General features: G+C 38.4%; 1 protein-coding gene across 2 annotated transcripts; it reads right to left on the reverse strand.

Annotated features, from left to right (window-relative positions):
* Positions 1 to 8,924: 8,924 nt before the first annotated feature.
* Positions 8,925 to 17,224, reverse strand: LOC132131810 (interferon-induced very large GTPase 1-like). Of its 2 annotated transcripts, XM_059543932.1 has the most exons (4): positions 16,973 to 17,224; positions 16,265 to 16,867; positions 15,858 to 15,925; positions 8,925 to 13,868 (listed from the first exon to the last, which is right to left on the reverse strand). In XM_059543932.1, exons 1-4 carry the CDS (start codon positions 16,986 to 16,988, stop codon positions 9,129 to 9,131), a joined length of 5,427 nt encoding a protein of 1,808 aa, XP_059399915.1. In that variant the 5' UTR covers positions 16,989 to 17,224; the 3' UTR covers positions 8,925 to 9,128. The 2 variants fall into 2 exon arrangements, with proteins under 2 accessions (XP_059399915.1, XP_059399914.1); XM_059543931.1 differs by having other exon boundaries at positions 16,265 to 17,224.
* Between the last annotated feature and the right edge of the window lie 5,775 nt (positions 17,225 to 22,999).

Consider the following 22,999-nt stretch of genomic DNA (forward strand, 5'->3'; position numbering starts at 1 on the left):
TAGACAATGTCGTGAATAGGATTTTAGTGCAGAGATTAACATCTGGAGCTGGTTATGCAGTCTTAATGGGCCGCGTCGGACAACAGAAACATTAAAATAAAAAATAAAAAAAAAACGTTTTAAAGCAGACACTGTAAACTGTGTCAAAATATATGTTTTCTGACCTTCATCAGCTGCTGTGGCAGATGATGATAGTGAGGACGGAGGATCAGGAGAGAGATGAGAAAGTGTAGAGCCTGCGGTAAACATAACTACTTTCAAAACACTTAGGCCATGTCATGAGTGTAGATTATTTCCACATCTGCATAGTTGACGATTACCGCAATTCACTAGAAATTTAATAAGAGGCGTTTGTAAACCATGTTTTCCGCCAAAATAAAAGCTTGATGCAGTTTGCGTCAAAATAAAAGATCATGTGCTTATCTCATTCAAGTATAGAAATTGGTACAGCTAATTAAGAAAGTTTCCTTTATTTTTTTGTGCATTTGTTTTACGAAATATGGCTATTACTGTCATTGAATTAATATTATAACTATTATTATGCATAGGTGTAATGTCAATAGACACTGTAACTAAAAGAGGTTTGAATTTTTCTTTGTTTAATTTGCACACTGAATATGGGTTGGAGCTTTTAATTTTGAACTCTCAAAGTGCACCAGATTAATGAATTTAACATTAAAATGCACAAAATTTTCTCACGGGGGGCATGCCCCCGAACCCCCCTAGAAGAACCGAGGACCCACCACCATAGTTTTAACAAAAATCCTGTAAGAAACACTGGTATTACTATGCCAGAGCCGCTTATAGCTTGTTTTAGGATTCACCACTGTGGAGTATAGTTCAACTGTATTAATAAATATTAAATTTTGACTTATTTCATCTGTTAACTCTCACTCGTTCCTATACTCACTCATTACATGGCATTAGTGGTTTTAATGAATAGGAGTTGGTATTCATATAATTAAGGGCGTGCAAAGATGGGTGGTGTTTATGATCATATAGTGGGCCGGTCTGGGCAAAAATGCCCGGGCCGATTTTTTGTCCCAGTCCAGCCCTGCACCCATCTGCAACTGGATTCTAGATTTTCTGACTAAAAGAACTCAGTCTGTTAAGTTAGATAACCTATCCTCCTCCATCATCACCCTGAACACCGGCGTGCCACAGGGCTGCGTACTGAGCCGTCTCCTGTACTCCCTCTTCACCCATGACTGCGTAACCATAATCAAATTAGCAGATGATACCATGGTGGTAGGTCTGACCAAGGATGACGATGAGTAAGCCTACAGGGATGAGTGTGCCACCAACAACCTGGAACTAAAACACTCAGAAGACAAAGGAAATCATTGTGGACTTCAGGTGGACTAGGAGTAATGCACACACACCCATCTACATCAATGGAGCTGTAGTGGAGCGGGTGTTTTAAGCTCCTTGGCATCCACATCTCTGATGACCTCACCTGGTCCCATAACACCTCCACCCTGGTCAAAAAGGCACATCAGTGCCTTTATTTCTTACGGAGCCTTAAGAAAGTTCACCTGAGTCCCAGGATCCTTGCTGAATTCTACCGCTGTACCATTGAGAGCATACTCACAAACTGCATCTCATTATTGTACAGCATTTGCTCCGCATCTGACCGCAAAGCACTCCAGTGGGTGATGAAAACTGCTCAACGGATCACCGGCATCCAGTTCACTTCCACTGAGAACATTTATCATAAGCGCTGTCTGGGCAGGACAAGAAACATCATCAAGGATGCCTCTCACCCTAACCATGGACTTTTCACCCTCCTTCCATCCGGCAGGCGTTACAGGAGCCTACGCTCTCACACTAGTAGGCTCAGGAAAAGCTTCTTCCCCGAGGCTGTGACACTTCTGAACTGAAGTGCAGAACTGACACTACTGCACTGGTCAAAGTACTTTACATACATGTATTTGCAATACTCTTATTTTGCACAAACTGCACATTGTTAAAGCTATTACACTGTACAAAGCACAGTAAACTATTTCTATAAAAATATCATACTGTTATTTTACATAGAATACATTGTTTAACAATACTTTTGCACACTCATCCAACTGTATGTTGCTGCTGTTCATAGTGTATATATAATACTACATCGCTCTGTTCATAATGTACCTACAATCTCTACATTGCATTCCTATTTATATTCTGTATATACTCTGCTCAATACTGTATATAGCAACTCCACTGTACATTCTGTAAATCATAGCTTCACTTACTCTGCACTTATATGTATAGAAAACACTATATTCTTGCACTTCTGGTTAGATGCTAACTGCATTTCATTAGCTCTGTACTTGTACTCTGCACAATGACAATAAAGTTGAATCTAATCTAATATAATATAATTTCACTTCTATGCTGATGATATTCAGATTTATGTACCTGTAAAGAAGGAAGGCAACTTTCTAGAACCTCTCTGCATGCTTAAAGGACTTGAAACCATAGCTGGCTATGAATTTTCTGCACTTGAAATGAAAGTAAAACTGAAACTATTGTTTTTGCACCCTCCAATGCATCTGGTAAAAAAAAATGGTGTAACTTTTGATGATGCCTTGAAATTTGACAAGGAGATCAATGCCGTTGTTTGATCTGGCTTTTTTCAACTAAGAACGCTAGCAAAGATTAAGCTGTTTTTATCCTTTTGTGATTTTGAAAGAGTGATGCATGCTTTTGTGTCTTCTCGCCTGGACTACTGTAATTCCCTGTATGTAGGGATTAGTCAGTCCACCCTGTCACGACTACAGATAGTCCAAAATGTCAACAGACTCTCGGAAACAGGACCATATCACTCCCATTTTGTCATCTTTACATTGGTTGCTGGTCCGTTATAGAATTGATTTTAAAATCTTGCTGTTTGTTTTTAAATCTTTAAACAGCCTTGCTCCATCTTACATTTCAGATTTGTTGCAAACGTACACTCCAGGATCTCTTTGGGGTTCTGACCAGAAACTTTTGATTGTTCCTAGGTCGAGATGCAAACAGTGGGGCGACCGTGCTTGTGCAGTATCGGCCCCAAGGCTTTGGAATAGTTTGCCGTTACACATAAGAACTGCCTCCACATTGGTGTCATTTAAGTCCCTTTTAAAGACTAATTTTTTCTCCCTGGTTTATAAAGGTGACCTGACCTGGCATGCTGTAAGAGCATTCGGCGTTTTGAAGGCAGAAGGCGAACCTCTAAGTGGAATTAAATTGAACCACAACAAAGATGATGGTATGTGATTCAAGAAGATGGTAATTCTGTGTCAAAATCCACTCCAGTATGTAACCATGGTCTGCGAGGCAATAGTAGTGGCACCAACTGTCCTTCTGGAAGGTGGCATGGAGTCTTAGAGATGGCGCAGACTGAGCATCCTCTTATGTACCGGTTGATGTCCTGGGTCATATTAGGCTAACAGTATCAACTACGGAAGAGGGAGAGGCTTTTTCTGTCCTGGCCTGTAGGTGACAATGAAGTCAAAGCGGGTGAAGAAGAGAGCCCAGTGGGCATGCCTTGGGTTCATTTGTTTCGCTTCACAGACCATCACAACATTGATTATCTATGAGATGACTTCAAATTGATGTTTGGCACTCTCCAGACAATGTCCCATTCTTCTAAATTAGAAAAGGAAGCATTGACTTCAACAACAGAGGGAAGTTCTGGGTTAGGATGTGCTAGGGTAGGAGCTGTACAAAAGAATTCTTTGAGATGGTGGGATGCCTTTGTGGCAGAGGGTTTCCAGGACAGAGACTTGGCCAGTGCTTGAGAAATGTGCTGAGTGCTGTGCAGATCTGACTGAAAATTGGCAGTAAAAGTTAACAAAACCCAGGGAGCACTAAAGGTCTGTGATGAAGATGGGATGTGGCTGGTTGTGGATGGCTTTCACTTTCCTCTGGCCCATCTGAACGTACCCTAGCAAGTGGATGCTATTTTGGTGCAACTCATACTTTTACAACTTTAGATAAAGATGGCGTTCTTGTAACTTCTGGAAGATTTGCGTCATTCCCAGGTTTTGGGAGTAAATTAGGATGTCGTCGATGTAGATGATAACAAATAGATGGATTTTTTTTTTCTTTTTTGGGATCACAGAGGGACAGCCCATACAACATCACAAGAAATTAATAGTGGACTGATCGAGTAATCAAGGTGGTCTTCCATTTGGCACCCTCATGTATCCAAATAATTTTGTACATACTTCGCAGGTCCAGTTTGGTGAGGATGTGAAGTGCACGTAATTGCTCAAGGGCTGCAGGGACCAGAGGAAGAGAGTAGTGGTACTTGACAGTCTGGGCATTGAGAACACAGTATTCATTGCACAGCCTCAAGCCTCTATAATTTTTGTTCGGAAAGAAGAAGCTAAAGGTGGTGATGTATGAATTAATGAAGTTCTGTTTTAGAACCTACTCTATGTATTCCCCCATAGCCTTCTGTTCTATAATGAACAATGGATATAACTTCCCTTAAGGTAGTGTAGCCCCAGTCAATTGCACTGTCCCATGGCCAATCAAATTGGCACTGTCAATAGCCATGTTTCCAGTGTCGTGCCAGGGCTTAAAACGTGCTGGGCGGGGCTCATAGCCCCGGGCCAGTAGCACCGAGGCCAGAATAGCGCAGGGTTTCCACAGTCAGAGCCTGAAGCTCCGCTGCGCGTCACTAAAACACGCCCTTTACACGCCTCTCAGAACAACGTCACGCAACCCCATCATTTCACCAACAAAGAGAAGTTATCAGAAAGCTAAGAAATAAGTCACTGGAACATGCGCGATCACAAAACGAACATGATAAAAGTGGCCGTTTGTTTGCATGCTTTGTTAAATATTCAAATTCAAAAGCATCGATGCTTTACTATAGAATAAGTGATACATTGATCATAATGAATAAATTTATCAGGACTCAAAATTAAATCACACAGAAATTAATTTATATTTTATTTATTTATTTTTAACTCTTAAGCGTCTGTTTATTTGTAGTCGCAGTAGTCTATACGTCACATTTAGAATGAATGATAATATCTCTATTTTTATAAAAGCTCCCGAACAAAAACATTATCATATTTTTATGATAGGCTACGTGGAGCTAAACTCTCGAGACGAGACTTATGACAGATAATATAAGTTACTAAATAAATACACGATTGTGATAGAGTATAAGAAGCTGACGTCTGATTTATTCAAGTGGTCCTATTTACCATGTTTACTATGGTAATGTTAATGCTAGCATGCATAGTCTTTTGTATCGTTTATAAATATTTCTGCCTTGTATGGTGATTATAATCCACATCAGATGAAGTTATTGCAAAGACTCCTGCTGACTGAAAGTGAGTTTTGAGCTCAACTTATTTAAAAAAGTTTTTTTTATTTTAATTTTTAATGCTGGTGTTATAGCTGTTAGCTTTCTGAAATGATCCGTGGTGCTGACGCTCTATATTTTTATAAAAGCTCCCAAACAAAAAAACATTACTATATTTTTATGACAGGCTACGTGGAGCTAAACTCTCGAGACGAGACTTATGACAGATAAAATATGTTAGGGGAGAGCGGGGTAAGTTGTCACACTTTTCAAACTTTCTAACATTTAATGCGCACCGTACATCACAATGATATAAATGTCATACCAAACGAAAGAATGAAGTCTTGGGCACATATGTTGTTTTCATTACATTTTCATATCTTATATCATTACGGAGTTGTAGACTGTTGAATAGAGAATGTGCACTTGTGACAACTTGCCCCATCGGCAGGTAAGTTGTCACACTAGACTATTTAAAAATAAGAACAAAACTATTTAATTCTGATTATTGATTTTAACTTTACATTTCAACCAGAACTGGAAATGTAAAAAAAGTCATGCCTAGAGAATTTGGAAAAAACTATTATTTCAATCCAAACAATACACATTTCAATCTAAACACGTTTAAGTGGCAAGACCACTTTACTTTGAACTTTAAACTCAAACATTCTCTGGCTTGCACATAGATCTATGATAACTGAATGAAATACTGTGGATAACTCACTTAACATGTTTAACCTCTGAACAAAACAGATTCCCTGTATATGACTAATCAGACTCATCTTCAGAGTCATAATTCTGGCACACCTAAATTGCCTGGCCTGAAGTGCAAGCATCATGGGCCCATTTGTTGATTTTTACACATTTTACCCAGGTCTCTTTTGGAAGAATGTTTGACAATGGCTCCACAAAGTCGAGGCAGAAGCACTCTTCATCATCTGATGATGACTCTTATATTATTTTTCTTCTTTTAACTGCCTTGTTTTTAGTAGGTCCAGATTTTGACTCACATACAACAATTTTGAAACCGCTTTTAGCTAGATACAGCCGTATTCTTTTCTACTTCTAGTTGCTTTTCTATTTCTAAGAATTGCTCTGGAGTTGGTAGTCCGCTGTCAGCAATAGCATTGCTGGGTAAGGGTGAGCTGGTGATAGCAGAAGCATAAATGGGCATGGTAGACAGAACAGATTTGCTGCTGGGGCCTGGCAGGGCAGGGTTCTGAATGGGTCGATCTGTGACATAGGATGGTGCAAAACCAGTTTCCAGAAATACATCTCAATGTTTTTTGAGCATGTTCTATATGTTTTTTTGTACTGGAGCAAGTTGTCATATGTGACGACTTGCCCCAAAGTCATTGAGACAACTTGCCCCAAACTGACTTGTGTGCTAAAGTTGGCTAAATCTCAAGGCTAGCTCAATAATAGCACGTCAGCTAAAGTATCAAAATACACGTTATTGTCTCCTCTATTTTGTGCGAAATAATAATTTTTAACATTCATACCTAACAAAGTTGTATTGCATAAAATGTAGAGTGCAATTTTTTTACTCTTTAAGCCAAAAAATAAGAAAATTGAGCTAAACTCAGATTAGAGAGATCTTGACCATATTTGAACAGGAAATTGACTATAGAAGAAGAAGTCACACAAAGTGGCTATTTGATTTTTGAGATAGAGCCTCAAGTTTTGGAGTAATGAACAGTGTGACAACTTACCCATGTGACAACTTACCCCGCTCTCCCCTACTAAATAAATTCACGATTGTGATAGAGAATAAGAAGCTAACGTCTGAATTCTCCAAGTGGTTGTATTCATCATGTTTCCTATGGTAACTTGTTTAGCATGCATAGTCTTTACATCGCTTATAAATCAAACATTCGCTGATGACTGAAAGTAAGTTTTGAGATCATCTTATTTTATAAAGTCTTTAATGCTCGTGTTATAGCTGTTATCTTTCTGAAATGATCCAGCTCTGAGCTCTCCAGATGCGGAGAAACTCCGCCTTTGTTCATAACCCCTCCTCTAGCCCCAGCTGGCCCGCTTTGGCCCAAGGTTTTCGTCGGGCAAAAAACCCTGGCTGTTGGCCCCGAGGAAGCCCCGGCGAGGCACAATCAAGCCCCAGAAGAGACAGTTGAAACGCGACTGGCCCTGGCACGCACTAGCACGCCCGCTTTTAGCCTGACTGTGGAAACACGGTGAATGATTAATGATCTATTGTTCATATTGAAGTGTAATTGCAAAGTCAGTCATGATTTAGCATGTAAATGTGTGTTTGCGAAATGGTTCTTTGGAAACACACTGGCATGAGTAATGGACTTTTTTATAGTGCGGTGTTTCTCCAAAGCCTTTATACATCAATGTATAATTTCTCACAGTGCTCTAAGGACATGTCCACACGTACACGGGTATTTTTATAAACAACAAATCTCTGTCCACATCAAAATGCAAAAACATGCTATGAAGCACTGTCAAGGGCATGCCAAGCCAACAGGTGGCGATATAATCTCAACCGTAAAGCCATGCTGGCCAATCAGAAGCCTGAAAAAGTTAAGCCAATCACATAACGTTTGGTTATGACGTGTTATGCACCGGCTCAGCTGCTTCAAAATTCCACTGTATGCATTTGCAACAAAACCATGAAAACAAAACCATCGAGCAAGTTTCGCTGCCTCCTTAACCTAATCCTCCATGAGAGCAACCAAGGGGGACACAATTACAATTATCGCCTTGCCAGACTTTGGCCTCCCCAGTTTCTCGCTGACGATCGGTAACAGTTGATAAATTACACTTTTCCCAAAACCTGTCAGAAGTAGGGCCACAACATCACCTCCATTCAAAATGTGAAACAAACACTCCTGTTCGGGCTTCAGTTAGCAAATGCTGGGAATATTCTCCACAACAGGGCGAACAGCATCCTGTGTTTCCAAGTCCGCTGTCGTTTTTGATTTCCCTAACCTAAACTACAATCTTAAATTCGGCGCTTAACGTCTATGTCACGGCTCTCAGCCCGCCCTCTGTTCGTTGATTGGCCGGCTGGTTTGGAGCCGGAGGAAAACTGTTAGATAGTTTGCTATCTCAGACTGAGTACAGAAATCAACTGAAACTGAGCAGAAGTACGAAGTTTGATGTAGTCAGGCTATGGATTTTACGGGCTATTTACTTTTATATACGCCAAACACTTACATTCATGCTGCCATTTATTCATTTTTTACATAACATAATATTAAATGCAGTCATACACATATTTCATTATTTCATAAAATAATGTTTTTGATGTTATTATATTTTTAGAAAACATGGAATTTAGTCTGTCCTTAGTAGATAACAGAACTGTAGATTAATGATTAAGCTAGGGGTGTCCCCGACTAAGGATTTTAATAGTCGAATCGGAATTTTCGAATCTTGTCGATATTTGATTGATAGTCGAATCATGTTTTTGGGGCGCGACAAAATACATCACCAAGAGTCAATTCAGACATTTAACAGTCATAATTACATTACTACACATGGAAAATGTGTAACAGACGTCTCACAGATGATCACCCCTAGATTAATCTTAAAGGTTTATGAAAAGATTTCTGCAAACATCACATCAGTTTTCACACAGTTATGAAGAATGTTAATAAAAAAAAAAGTTAGGTATGGATAGCTGTGAATTATAGGGGTAGAAAGCAAACATTTCTAAATACGTAATTTAAATATAACATTCATACATGGAATTCATAAATAGAGACAACAATCTTGAAGATTCACTACTCAAAAAAACCCTAAATTTCACAAACTTGTTTTAAGCTGTGATCTATGAATCAAAGAACTCCATGTGAGTCATTTTCATTTGTCATTAGATGTATTGATCCAAACTCTCGATAGCTTGCTCTTTTGAGTATCCGCTCCATTCATATGAAAACACGTCCCACATGTGGAATGATTTCTCAAAGTGGTTTTTCAGATCTTCCTGAAATCTGTACACAAACCACTTCCAGTACGGCAGCTCAGAGAAGTCCGGAGTGATGTTCCACTCTGCATAAACATCTCCTGCTTTTCTGTACTCTCTGAACAGAAACCACTGACCTGTATAGAACATTTTACTAGTTCTCACTAAACTTGTGCAAAAATCTGCACTGAGACATTCTGTTTCATCATAACAGCTACCAGTAAGTCCATCGACTCGATGGAAAGGAACGCTGTGAGCTCCAGAATGGTTTTCTACAGTGTTGGTGCAGGTGGCTGCACAGAACGGACACTGAACCCAACAGCATTGACAGAGATGATCAATCAGAATCTCATCTGGTCTGTCTTTATGTTCCAAATTTTCTGGAAATGTCTCCGTGCTCAATTTATGTTGTATTTCAGATGATACTGAACCAAGTAGTTTGCTTATTACATCTTCTAGTAGGTTGAAATCATCAACACCTTCATGACTCACTCCACTAAGGTCCTTTACAGAGAATATCAGCACATCTGAGAGCTGCCTAGCAAAATCATTCAGCCACTTCTGAACATCTCCGCCGGTCGTGTTGACCAGTGTAGTCGCTCTATGAGCCGCTTCCATGATCTTCTGCTGTAGGAGTTTAATGTTCTCCTCCAATTTGGGGCGAACGCTGTCTTCAAACTTATCAGAGATGTACTGATTGACTTCATCTCTGACAAAACTTTTTAAGTGGTCTCTGGGATGATTAAAGTAGTTCATATATTTGACAAAATTCTCCTGTTCTGCCAGAGTCTTTAGGATGTGTTTCTCTAGTTTAGATCTGTTTCCATTTAACGATTCACAGTTTGTTTTAATTTCATTAGTCATATCTCTAGCAGTATCTTTGTAGACACTCTGTTGAATGGGCTCTTTCAGTTTCTGACAGATGATCTCCCCAAAAATAGCAGCCGATGTCGCACCTTGACAGTATTTCTGGAAAATGCTAAAGTACTCTTTGCTCTTCTGTTTAAAGTATAAAACAGGATCGTTGGCTTCCCTGAACTTTCTGTGTTGGTCAGTAATTACCTTGTTTACTCTCTTACAGATTGACATGACCAAATCCATGTAAAATTCCTTTGTGAACATAAAGTTCCTGGAACCTTGCTCATAATCTACTACTCTGGCTTTGATATGATCAGCAAGTTCCTGAATGTAGGTTTTGTTGTAACCCGTCTTTGAAATGTTATATGACATGATCATTTTGTCTGCGTGTTGAGCAATGTCATTGACTAAGACTCTAATTTGGGTCTCAACCTCAAACTTCAGTTTAGCTGATCTGACGGTATCTCCTGTAACTCCTCTGAGTTTCTGTACATAATCTGAATAACGTTGCACAGAGAAAATATCCCTGCTCTTCTTCCAGTCATTTACAGGGACACTTTCATAGTTACTAAGGAGTTGTTTCATGTCATTTAATACATCAATGTTTTTGATTTGAGGAGTTTTGGCAGTAATCTTTTTAACACACTCTTTCCAAAAGGTATCAAACTCTTTTTTCAAGATCGTTTCATCATTTGCTTTGTCTTTGAGTTTTATCGCAAGTTCTTTGCTCTTTTCCAAAAGATCGTTTTCACGACATGTCCTCTGAGCATCAATCCTTTTCTTCATATCTCGCTGCTGAAGAATCTCATTTAATTTCCTTGCTGTTTCTCTCACAGTATTTTCCCGGAGATCTTTGATTTTGATATGAAATGACACTTTCCACTGTATCAATATATCTTTATCTTTGTCTTTCTCAAAGAAATCTGACATGGAATTTTCTACTTCTCTGCTTTTCACTTCCAGTTTTCCATGAAGATCACTTCCTGAAACCTCATCAATTGTTTCGTTTTCTATACTGATGTAGAGTCTGTTCTCTATATCCAGCATGGTTCTGCGGAGACTCCAGGACCACTTGCTGTATTCGGTCTCCAGCTTTCGGTATGTTGCGATTTCAAGAGCATTTCTGAAGCTGAACACGAATCGTTCATTTAATAAAGCCTCCCAAAGATCATTTATGCGACCTTTTAGGTGTGTCAGCTGTAAACCAACGGATTTTGAGGCATGGCTTAAAAACGTTTTCTTCAGCTCTTGGATGTTTTCACAGTATGATGGGTTTGGTGGTGCCATTGGTGGACTGCCCTCCCAAAGCTGTGCAAAATATTTCACGTCCTTCTGTATGTCAAAAGTAATGACATCATTGAAACATTCTGCATCAAAGACTTCATCTTTAGCAGCGAGTTTTGTCATTTCATCCAGCGTCTGCTGCAGTCGTCTCCTTCCCTCCATGTTTCTCTCTCCGGCTGTGACTTCTGAAACATTCTGATGAACAAACATGCAGCTGGGATTCAATCTGACCTTCTTCATCCTCATGAAGGCCTGAACGACGATCTGAAGAATGTCCTGCAGCTCTGATGGGTTTTCCCCAAAGATGTTAATCAATGTCAAATTACCAAGACCGACAACAAATGTGGCCATTTCATTGTCCTGATGTCTTGTTGACCTTCCAGAGAGTTCTAGAGCGCGAAGCCCCTCAGTATCAACAACCAGAATATAGTCAAACTTCAGCTGTTCTTTTATCTTCATCTCCTCTGAAACTCTGACCAGCTGCATGAAAGCTCCTCTGGTGCATCTGCCAGCACTGACGGCAAACTGGAGTCCAAACATGGCGTTCAGCATAGTGGATTTCCCAGAGCTCTGAATCCCTAAAACCGACAGCACAAAGACTCTCTGGTCTCCCAGTTTCTTGATGAGTTCATGTAGAACAGCAGTAACCCAGACCACAGGAACATGAGCAGCATCTCCATCCATCAGCTCCAGTGGAAATCCAGAGATCATCATCTCTGCAGCAAGACCCGGGAGAGAAGAATGATCACACGGCAGGCCTTCCTTGTTCTTATTCACTGATTTACACGATTCATAGATCTGACCGATCTCCCTTAAGATGTGCTCCAAGCCAAAGGTTGCAGCTTGAAGTTCTTTTGAAATCTTATCCAGTTCTATTTGTTCCTTGGTCAAATTTGCTGCAATCTGCTGCTCAGATCTGTCATTATTCTCTTTCAGTTTTAAGACATTTGACCATTTTTCATCATACTTGTAATGTAGAGCAGAAAGGTCAACTGAGGTGTATTCATCCAGTAGGATTGCGAGCCATTTGAGAAAAAATATCTTCTCATTTGGAGATTGTGAATTAATTTCTGTAATAAACAACTTCATGAACTCACCAATGTCCAACACATGCTGCTGTTCACGGATTTTCTTCATGTCTTGTTTCTGTTTTATTTCCAAGTCCATTTCATTGCCCTGAGATCGATGTAGTTCTTTGTTCTTTTCGCACCACTGATGCCACAGTTTCCCCTGACAGGGCAGAAATGATTCTTTGATTTCCGTCAGATCTTTTTTCTTCAGTAAACCCATCATCTGCTGGGCTGCTTCTTTCCCTCTTCTGCAGTCATTGTCAAGATCCTCATCTTTTCTGATATTTGGGTGCTTGGACACGTCTTTAAGCCTAAAAACAGATGATGATTCTGAAGATGAGAACAAGAGGCATTCATTTATAGCTTGTGTGAGTTCTTCAGATACATCTGACTGATTTCTGTTTTTCAGTCCAATTTTGTATTTCCCATTCCTCATTTCAAATACACTAGACATATCCTCAGTAAAAAGACAAATAAGTGGCTTTCTGCCCTTGTACAGGTTTTGCATCTGTGCTGCACATCTGTCACTCTTGTCGAGTCGTGGTAGAATAACAACATTGACTGAGGCCATTTCAGTGAGGATCTTCAGCTGTTTCTCATTGTCTCCTGCATCACCGTGAAGGTTACAGAATGCAATACATTGAGTAAACTTATCTGTGTCTTTCCCAGAGGGGCAGTACCAGGTGATCTCCACCACTCCATCCATCAGGACTCTGGTGCTGCTGCTGCCTGGGCAGTTCCTGTGGAAGAACGTGTTGTGTCTCTCATTGATCAGACTGTTCATCAGCTGAGATTTGGATGAGGACGATGAGCCGAACCTGAAGAAAGACACCATAGGCGTTTCTGCCTTCCAGATTGGCTGGATTTGACTGATTATTTCATTTTTGCTGTCTTTCATCTTCCAGCTCTTGTTGATTTGTCTGAATGTCCAAAGAGGAAACTCAATTTCTTGTGTGAATGGATCAGGAACAAGAAGAGGCAGAGCGTACTGACACTGAGACAGTTTAGTCACCATCAGCTGCTTCAGGAAACTATCTGCACAATGAAATACGGCCATCTGAACATCCATTGGGTGAATAGCATCACTCCTGTTGGTTTCTTCTGGAATCAAAGACATTTCTCTGAAAATATCAGCCTCCCTCTTATCTTCAAGTAAGTCATTGTTTCTTTGTTGTCCTTCATGCTGGGTGTCTGTAGTTTTAATGTGTCTTGTTCTGTAGTTCATCATCAGTAGTTTTTGTAGGAAAGTCTGAATCACGTCCTTCTCAGCACAAGACTCGTAGGAATGCAATGAATGTGTTGTTAGTTGAAGAACATCTTCCGCTCTTAGATTGCAGGGGTGCTTGTCATCAAGATGAAGTCTGTGATATAGATGCTCTATTTCTTTCCTTCTTTCATATCTGTTTTGATCTAAAGAATACTTCTCTTTGATTCCCTATGAAATAAGCACAAATAAAGAAACTTTGTTGTTTTCTTATACTGTCTTAGTAATATATATATATATATATATATATAAAGGCAGCATAGCTAAAAGTGTTTCTACCAGGGCTTGAAAACGGGAAAAAAATTAAATCGGTTCACTTAGAGCAGAATCGATATTGTAACATTTCTGTTCTGTGTTCCTCTGATATTATTACCATTCCGAAACCAGTTCGGGTGGAAGAAATACCGGTTAATAACATTATTTAAAAAAAAAAAACATTTCTTTGCCTATAATTTGCCTAATAATAATAATAATAATAAAGTACAGCGTTTTCTTTACTCAAAAAGGAAAAAAAGAGAGATCTGGTAATGTTAGCCAATAACCGGCTGAGTTAAAGGGTTAGTTCACCCAAATATTAAAATTATGTCATTAATGACTCACCCTCATGTCGTTCCAAACCCATAAGTTCATCTTCTGAACACAGTTTAAGATATTTTTGATTTAGTCCGAGAGCTCTCAGTCCCTCCATTGAAAATGTATGTACGGTCTACTGTCCATGTCCAGAAAGGTAAGAAAAACATCTTCAAAGTAGTCCATGTGACATCAGAGGGTCAGTTAGAATTTGTTGAAGCATCGAAAATACATTTTGGTCCAAAAGTAGCAAAAACCTCGACTTTATTCAGCATTGTCTTCTCTACCGTGTGTGTTGTGAGCGCGTTCACTGCAGTTTGTGATATCCGGTTGCGAACGAATCACTTGATGTAACCGGATCTTCTTGGACCAGTTCACCAAATCGAACTGAATCGTTTGAAACTGTTCGCGTCTCCAATACGCATTAATCCACAAATTACTTGAGCTGTTAACTTTTTTAACGTGGCTGACACTCCCTCTGAGTTCAAACAAACCAATATCCCGTAGTAATTCATGTACTCAAACAGTACACTGACTGAACTGCTGTGAAGAGAGAACTGAAGATGAACACCGAGCCGAGCCAGATAATGAACGAAAGATTGACTCATTCTCGAGTCAAGAACCGTTTCTGTCAGACGCGTCCGATTCGAGAAACAAGGAGCTTCAACCAGTTTATTGAATTTAACTGTCCAAAAGAACCGGTTCGCGGAAAAGAACCAAACTTCCCATCACTACTGGTGATCTGAAAACTGATGCAACCAGATCTTGACTCGAGAACGAGTCAGTCTTTTGTTCGTTATCTGGCTCGGCTCGGTGTTCATCGTCATCTCTCTCTTTACAGCAGTTCAGTCAGTGTACTGTTTGAGTAAATGAATTACTCAGAGAAAAAAAGTTCAAAAAGATCCGGTTACATCGAGTAATTCGTTCGTGAACCGGATATCACTACACTGCAGTGAACGCGCTCAAAACAGACCTGGAAGAGAAGACAATGCTGAATAAAGTCGTAGTTTTTGTTATTTTTGGACCAAAATGTATTTTCGATGCTTCAACAAATTCTAACTGACCCTCTGACGTCACATGGACTACTTTGATGATGTGTTTCTTACCTTTCTGGACATGGACAGTAGACCGTACACACAGCTTCAATGGAGGGACTGAGAGCTCTCGGACTAAATCTAAAATATCTTAAACTGTGTCCCGAAGATTTTAAATATTAAATGGAACGATAAAATAACGTTATTAACCGGTTAATGACCATTTCAAATTTCACATTTTCGATTCTGTTCGGAACTATAATATTTAATTTTGTTTCTGTTTCTGGTTCTGTTCCTGCCAAAATTTTGTTTGTTTTGGTTTTCGTTCCTTGAACCGGTTCATAGCCATGGCTGCTACTGTGACAAAATACCTAAGAAGATTCGTTGAAGTACATTTTCCAGTAATTAACTTCAAAACCATAAAATGTCAAGTGAAACTATATGATCAGGAACCACCCAGTTAGAAACTATTTCTACAAGCTGTATGTGTGCATTTATGGAATTCTTTGTAACTTCCTTTTTCATGTTCTATTTTTATCTTACACTCAACACTTACCTCATGTGTCTCTCTTGTCTCTGTGGTCCAGGTGAAGTCCATACTCTTTCCAATAAGTGTCGGTTGGTCTTGTGACAGGACAGAAAAAGATAGCGAAATATTAAAATGACATTGAAATTGGCACTGGAATTATGATAACGCAAATCCATGCTCTAAAAAAAATGCCGAAGACTGGTATAACTAGTTTTCTCACATTATGTCTCGTTTTAAGGTACACTTTTTGGACTATGACTTACTATGAAATACTAGTGAAATACTTATGGATTATAGGCTGGTACATAACCCACTTACATTGTCTAATTTAACAAAACACCAACATTTATTATTATATATATGAGTCAGGGGCAAATAAATATGAAAGAAATAACATAACATCAATTTCTGCGTTCTAACCACTAACCACTGACCTGTCCTGTTTTGCATGTCTCCTCTTTCTCTTAACGCAGTGTTGTACATTTCACTAGTGTAACACTGCTGTTTATTCTCAGTAAACAGTTGCTCAATCCTGTTCATCAGGTCTCTCATCTCTGATTGGTTGTTCATGTTCTTGCTACAGGTGTGATATCTTCCACCACACTTCTCAATCAGCCGCTCCAGAGCAGAGTTTTTCTTCAGGTCATCGATTATAGAGTCAGACTCTTCCTCGCTCTCATAGGTGAAGAGAATCATCGCGAACTGAAGAACTCGGTCACCAAATACTCTCTGAAGCCACTCAATACCCACCTTATCAGAATCTGTTAACTGGCCCAGTCGCACAACAAAGATGAAAGCAATGATTTCATTTTCATTCATTATGTGATCAGTGAGAGGATCCAGATTAAGATCAGTTTCATGTAAGCCAATCAGGTTAATAACTGAGACGTGGCATCCTGATTTCTTCATCTGCAAGGGAACGGTCTTAGATATTGCTAGATTGTCAATAGTTGGCTGCATTTGTCCAAGTAGAACATTGTCGTGTTGAAACTGGACTGCGACAGAATTTCCAAACAACACAATTTTCATACTCTGATCTAGAATTAACACAGAAGAGCCATTCTCAGATTCATCATCAATACACTGCAACGTAAGATCAAGTCTCATACAGCAATGCAAAATATCAGATGTTGTTTTCTTACCCATACAGCTGAGCATTGGATCAACAGTCAGACAGTTCAAGTGCTCTACTCATCAGGTTTCGAGTAGCTTCAACTCATAACTCTGTAGACTTAAAGTCTTCCTGCTTAAAGCAGATGCAAATATAGATGGGGTAGATCCAGTCAAACAGGATTTGCTGTTCACAAAAACATAGTCTGACCTCAAGTAAATCACATGGCATCTTTTTAATAACACCTGACCAACCATGTAAGTTATTTAAATCCACATCCCTGTTACTTAATTATGTGCGTTGTGAAATGATGTTCTACTGGAAAGGAAAAGGTTACCATAGTTAACAACAGTGGTGTCAAAAGTATTGGCAATCATTACTCAAGTAGAAGTATAGATACTAGGGTTTAAAAATACTTTTGTAGAAGTTGAAGTATCAACTCAAGCTTTTTACTCAAGTAAAAGTGTAAAAGTACTGGTTATAAAAACACCTTTAAGTATAAAAGTAATGTAAGGGGAAAAAAATGGCATTAACAACAAAAGCTTAGGCCGTGCCACAGGGGCCTATTGTGCACTACACCACCTCCTCAAAAAACATTTTTCTAAAGGCCATAAAGCATAATGACTATAATGTTATTTTAAGATGTTCATGTTGAAAAATTTGGGATGCACATATATGCCCATTGAAAATTAATGCACTTTAGTACAATGCAAATACATTAAAGAACTAGAGATAAGATGACTAATTGCCTATAAGTATTGTTATGGTGAGCCAGTGAGAAATAATAACTTTTAAGTAGGGTCCGGTGCCTTTTCGATACTTTTAAAACAATACCGTCGCCTAAACGGTGCCTGAACCGATACTTGGATAGGCTAATAAATGTATATCACAATATGGGTCATTACTTAATACAAAACCACATAATGTTTCTACTGTATCTCTGTCACTCACTCTGATATTTAGTTAAGATGAGTGCTGTCTGTGACTGTCTTTAATCAGTCCTGTGAAAAACTGTTTGCTCATTCTTTATAAAGTATAAACAATGTCGTTTGTAAAATACTGTACTGTGCAAAAGTCTTAGGCACATTAGTATTTTCACCCCCAAAAAAGGGTTATTTATATCTTTTGCTGTAGTGTGTCAGTAGGAAATATCAGTTTGCCATTCATTTTAATAATAATCTAGTGCGATTTTGAATGCACAAGCAGTCTGACAACGGCAAAATGAATGTTTGGAAATGTAAACTGATATTTTATACTGACACACTACAGCAAAATATGTAAATACATTAATAATATATAAATATATAAAGACTTTTGCACAGTAGTGTATGTATAAAGTACGTATGATTAAATTAAGTATATTTAAATAAGTGTAATTAAAGTATGTGTTCGTTGTGTTAAGGGCTAGATTTTCGCTGGAGGAAACAGCTGTGGTGTGACAAGCGAAAACTTTACAGTAGATGAAACCGGCTCCCTCGTTACCTTTTGTAAACTGTATTTATGACAAAGAACTGCACAGATACAGATATTCTAACAATCTATCGATAAACACACACCTTGTGTCCTCTGTTTGTGTTTGAGTGCGCTTGCGCTCCGCCGCGCTCTGCGGATTGAAGAGCGCGCTGAAAGACGGAGAGGAGACCGGTCTGACGCCGGTTTCATATGAAATTTAAGCGGACTGACTCTGAGGCGATCGGATACCGGTTCCATACCCAACCCTACTTTTAAGAAATATATTTTTTGATAAACGAACCCAAAACTGGCTATGTCCTTGATGTTATTTGTGTCATGTGCTGGTGCGATGGATCGCGTACAAACCAATAGGGTGTCGGAATGGTATATGTTTATACTTCTCATCCTACCACAATCAAATTCACTTCATCCGGGTGGCGCGATTTATCTGGATAGGTTTTTTTTGAATGATGACAAGCCGGAATGAAAACAAGCTGAAATGAAATAGCAGTAACGAAGCTATTTTTAAAATGTAAGGAGTAGAAAGTACAGATACTTGCGTAAAAATGTAAGGAGTAGAAGTAAAAAGTCGGCAGTCACTGTATATCCAATAGGTCTTATAAACAAATAACTTATGTAATAATATATGACATTTTGTGATATATTAGTAACATTTAACAATAATCAAAAGATAGTATTATCATGTTTTATTGTAAACTGTATCACCAACATAAATCAGAAAAGAACACTCTTATCTTACACATATTCATTTTTTACTAAAAGTGAAAATCCCCACTCCCCACACCTACAATCCCTTCTGGACCTGAGACTCAAACCCACAATCTTTGGGTTACTAGTCCAACTCTCTAACCATTTACTGTCATTGAACATCACAAACATTTATGTGTATATTGGAACAGGTTGGCTTTCTATCTTACTATCAAGGTTTATGTTACATAACTCCTCTTAGGTGAAAAAGACACATCAGCATCTATTCAAGGCAGATAGGAAATTCCAGTGAAGCAGCAGAGGAAATAACACCAGGGGACAGTAGACTGTAATCACTGGAGGTGAGTCTATAAGACACATTTAGTCAGTCAATGAGCACTTTCAATTCATGTAGCTATTTTTAATATATTTAAATATATATATTAATATATGTTATTTTTTATTTTGTTTCATTAAATCATTTATACTATTATTTCATGGTAATTTTACAAGTTGTTGTACAAGTTGTTGTAGACACACACACACACACACACACACACACACACACACACAATAAAAAACAACAGCAAAAACAAATGAGACAGAATGCAGAATCAGACCTAATAATGAACCATCACATATGAAAACTCGTGCACTGTTTCTTGTCAGAAATATAAAGACTCTCTGACCATCTTCAAACAGAAACCTGTTGTGGTCCGAGCTCTTTTTGGGTCAGTGAAGCATAGAAGTCAACTAGATGAATGTGGTATATTCCCGTGGATGAACAAAGGGTACTTGTTCCCAGAGGCATCATGCTCATTCAAAGGCATGATTTACACAATCACACAAGATTCTGTTGAGCTTGTGAATGCAATGACCAATCAGAGGCGTTCCAATGAGTCATCGCTAAAATGTCGGTGCTTCCTTCACTCGCTCGCTGAATGAATACCTCTTTCTGACGAATTTCTCTCATCAGAAACAACAAAGTGCAGATGTGTGTACGAATCTATAAATAAGATATTGATTTCACAGTGTTAACAGTTTCAGTGATTTTAATGGGAGTTTTTGAGAGTGATTGAACTCTAGAATATCAGTGAAAATGATCTTTAATAATGTAAATGTTATTTGCTCTCTTTCTGAACAATGAAAGATTAGTAGCAATATTTATATCACATTAACTTTCAATGTTAAATTCACATTTAATATAAAGTCAGTCGTATTCAAAAAATGTGTTAGGGCATGACACCCATATGATCTGTTATTTAAGTAAACAGACAGGTTTTTATATGCATAGTTTAGATTACATTATTAGGCTACTTTCACCATCGCATGTTATCTAACATAATCTATGAAGGTGAGAATCGAGATATTTCATGATATACAATAGTTAATGCATCTGGGAATGTGTCTAATAAAAATGATAATTATTAATAATAATTTGCCAATATGCTGTTGTGGATGCTGTGTGTCACATGACGACACCCCCACCCCCCAAACATGCACCCTCAAAAATAATGAGCAGTTGGGGGTTCAGTGCTTTGCTCAAGGGCACCTACATTGTGGTATTGCCAGCCCGAGACTCGAACCCACAACCTTAGGATTAGAAGTCTCTAACCACTAAGCCACGACAAGTCTGACATGCATTCTGCTCAAAACTTGTGAAACTTTTCATCATTAACAGTATTTCAAGTCAAATTATCAATGATTATAATGTCCATTTGGCTAAAGCTCTGGGATGGTAACTGGAAGGTTGTTGGTTTGAATCCTGCGAGGAGAAACTGAAAAGCCTTTATTATTGTGCTGTGAACTGAGATACAACCTGAGATTGATAGAATCAGTGCATAATAAATAATTATTGATGTAAAGAAAATGTAAAGAAGCAGTGATTTACACTCAAGAATAAGACAAAATTGAAAACAGTAACCCCCCCCCCCCCCCCCCCCCCCTCAAAAAAAAAAAAAGAAAAGCTTTTGAAAATAATTTGGTCTCTCCAAAACTGTATGTATTCACTGTTGTATTCAGTGCTGAATGTGAGTCATGTGACTTTCTCCAAGGAGAAAGTGTAATCTCAGTATCAGTCTCTCTTTGCCTCTGGAGGTGGAACATCAGCATAAAAAATCCTACAGCTGTGTGCTAAACAAAAACATCAGCAACCAGACCAAACATCGGGACAACAGTCAGCTCTGTCAGCATTGTGCGGTATGTGGATGAAATTAGTGTTTATACATGAGCTAATCTCTTTTAGCTGCCTAGATTTTGTAAAAAAGATTTTAAGTTTAAAAAAAAAAAAAAACACACACACACACACACACAAATATATCCAAAAAAGATTTATTCACTTTCAAATAAATAAATAAATACTCATTACTTATGTACAATGTACAATCAGCAAGGCCTGTCGTCAAGACCTTTTAATATTTATATATCTATACAATTAGACTGTGATATTACAAATGACATATTCTGCCCAGTGTTCTCCAATAAACAAAAAGTGTTTAAAAGACAAATTAAAAAATAAATATGGAAATATGGAATTGGGGAAGAATCGGGGTAATATGATCATATTTGTTTGACCTGGTAAGGATTCTAGCCGCTGCATTTTGTACTACCTGTAGCTTGTTAATTGAAGATGCAGGACAACAACCTAGCAGTGCATCAAAATAGTCCAGTCTAGGGATCATAAATGCATGAACTAGCTTTTCTGCATCAGAAACAGGCAACATGTTTCATAGCTTGGCAGTATTGGAAATATATAGTTGAGTATCATCAGCATAACAGTGGAAACTTATTCCGTATTTTCTAATAATATTATCAAGCGGCAACATGTATATTGAAAATAGCAGAGGACCAAGGACAGATCCTTGTGGGACTTCATATTTTACTGGTGATAAATGAGATGACTCCCCATTTGAATAAATAAAGTGATAGCGATCGGACAGGTAGGATCTAAACCATCTTAGAGCCTGCCCTTGAATACCTGTATAGTTTTGTAGTCTATCTATAAGTATGTCATGATCTATGGTGTCGAACGCAGCACTAAGATCAAGTAAAACTAGAAATGAGATGCAGCCTTGATCTGACGCAAGAAGAAAGTCATTTGTATTTTTAACTAGTACAGTTTCTGCGCTATGGTGGGGCCTGAATCCTGACTGAAAATCTTCATACAGATCTTTTTTTTTTTTTTTTGCAGGAAGGAGCACAATTGAGCAGACACAACTTTTCCTAAACTTTTAGACATAAACAGAAGATTTTAAATGGTTCGGTAATTTGCCAGTTCACTAGAATTTTTTCCCCCACTAGGATTGTTTTTCCACCCAATTCTAAAAATTTCCAAGTTAGTTTTTCTCCATTTGCGTTCAAGACTAAGAGTTTCTTTCTTGAGAGAGTGTGTATTACTGTTATACCATGGCACAGTACGTTTTTCTCTTACCTTTTTCAGTTTGATGGGGGCAACAGCTTCTAATGTATTAGAGAAAATAGTGTCCATGTTGCCAGTCATTTTGTCTAATTCATGTGTATTTAAGAGTATACATAGCAGTTGAGATAAATCAGGCAGGTTATTTGCGAGTTTGTCTTTGGTGGCTGTAAAAATAGTTCTGCCCAGACGGTAACGCTGAGACATATAGTTAATATCGGTGACAGCAGCATGCGAGATACAAGGAAATGGTCAGTAACATCATCGCTTTGAGGTACGATATCTATATCAGTAAGATCAATTCCATGCAATATAATTAAATATAGTGTATAATTTAAATGATGAGTGGGCCCGGTGACATTTTGCTTGACTCCAGAGTTTATTAGGTCAGTAAACGCAAGTCCTAATGCATCATTTCTATTATCGACATGAATATTAAAATCTCAGACGATTAGTGCTTTATCAACTGTAACCAAAAGGTCT

The sequence above is a fragment of the Carassius carassius genome, chromosome 48 (assembly GCF_963082965.1).
Source record: "Carassius carassius chromosome 48, fCarCar2.1, whole genome shotgun sequence".
NCBI classification, from domain to species: Eukaryota; Metazoa; Chordata; class Actinopteri; order Cypriniformes; family Cyprinidae; genus Carassius; species Carassius carassius.

Excerpts from the sequence above, each read along its gene's own strand:
- LOC132131810 (XM_059543931.1), bottom strand. The coding sequence starts at position 16,988 with ATGCTCAGCTGTATGGGTAAGAAAACAACATCTGATATTTTGCATTGC. Across the intron at positions 15,926-16,264 it reads AGACATGCAAAACAGGACAG|ACCAACCGACACTTATTGGA; the intron begins GTCAGTGGTTAG and ends TCCTGTCACAAG. Across the intron at positions 13,869-15,857 it reads AGACAAGAGAGACACATGAG|GGAATCAAAGAGAAGTATTC; the intron begins GTAAGTGTTGAG and ends CTTATTTCATAG.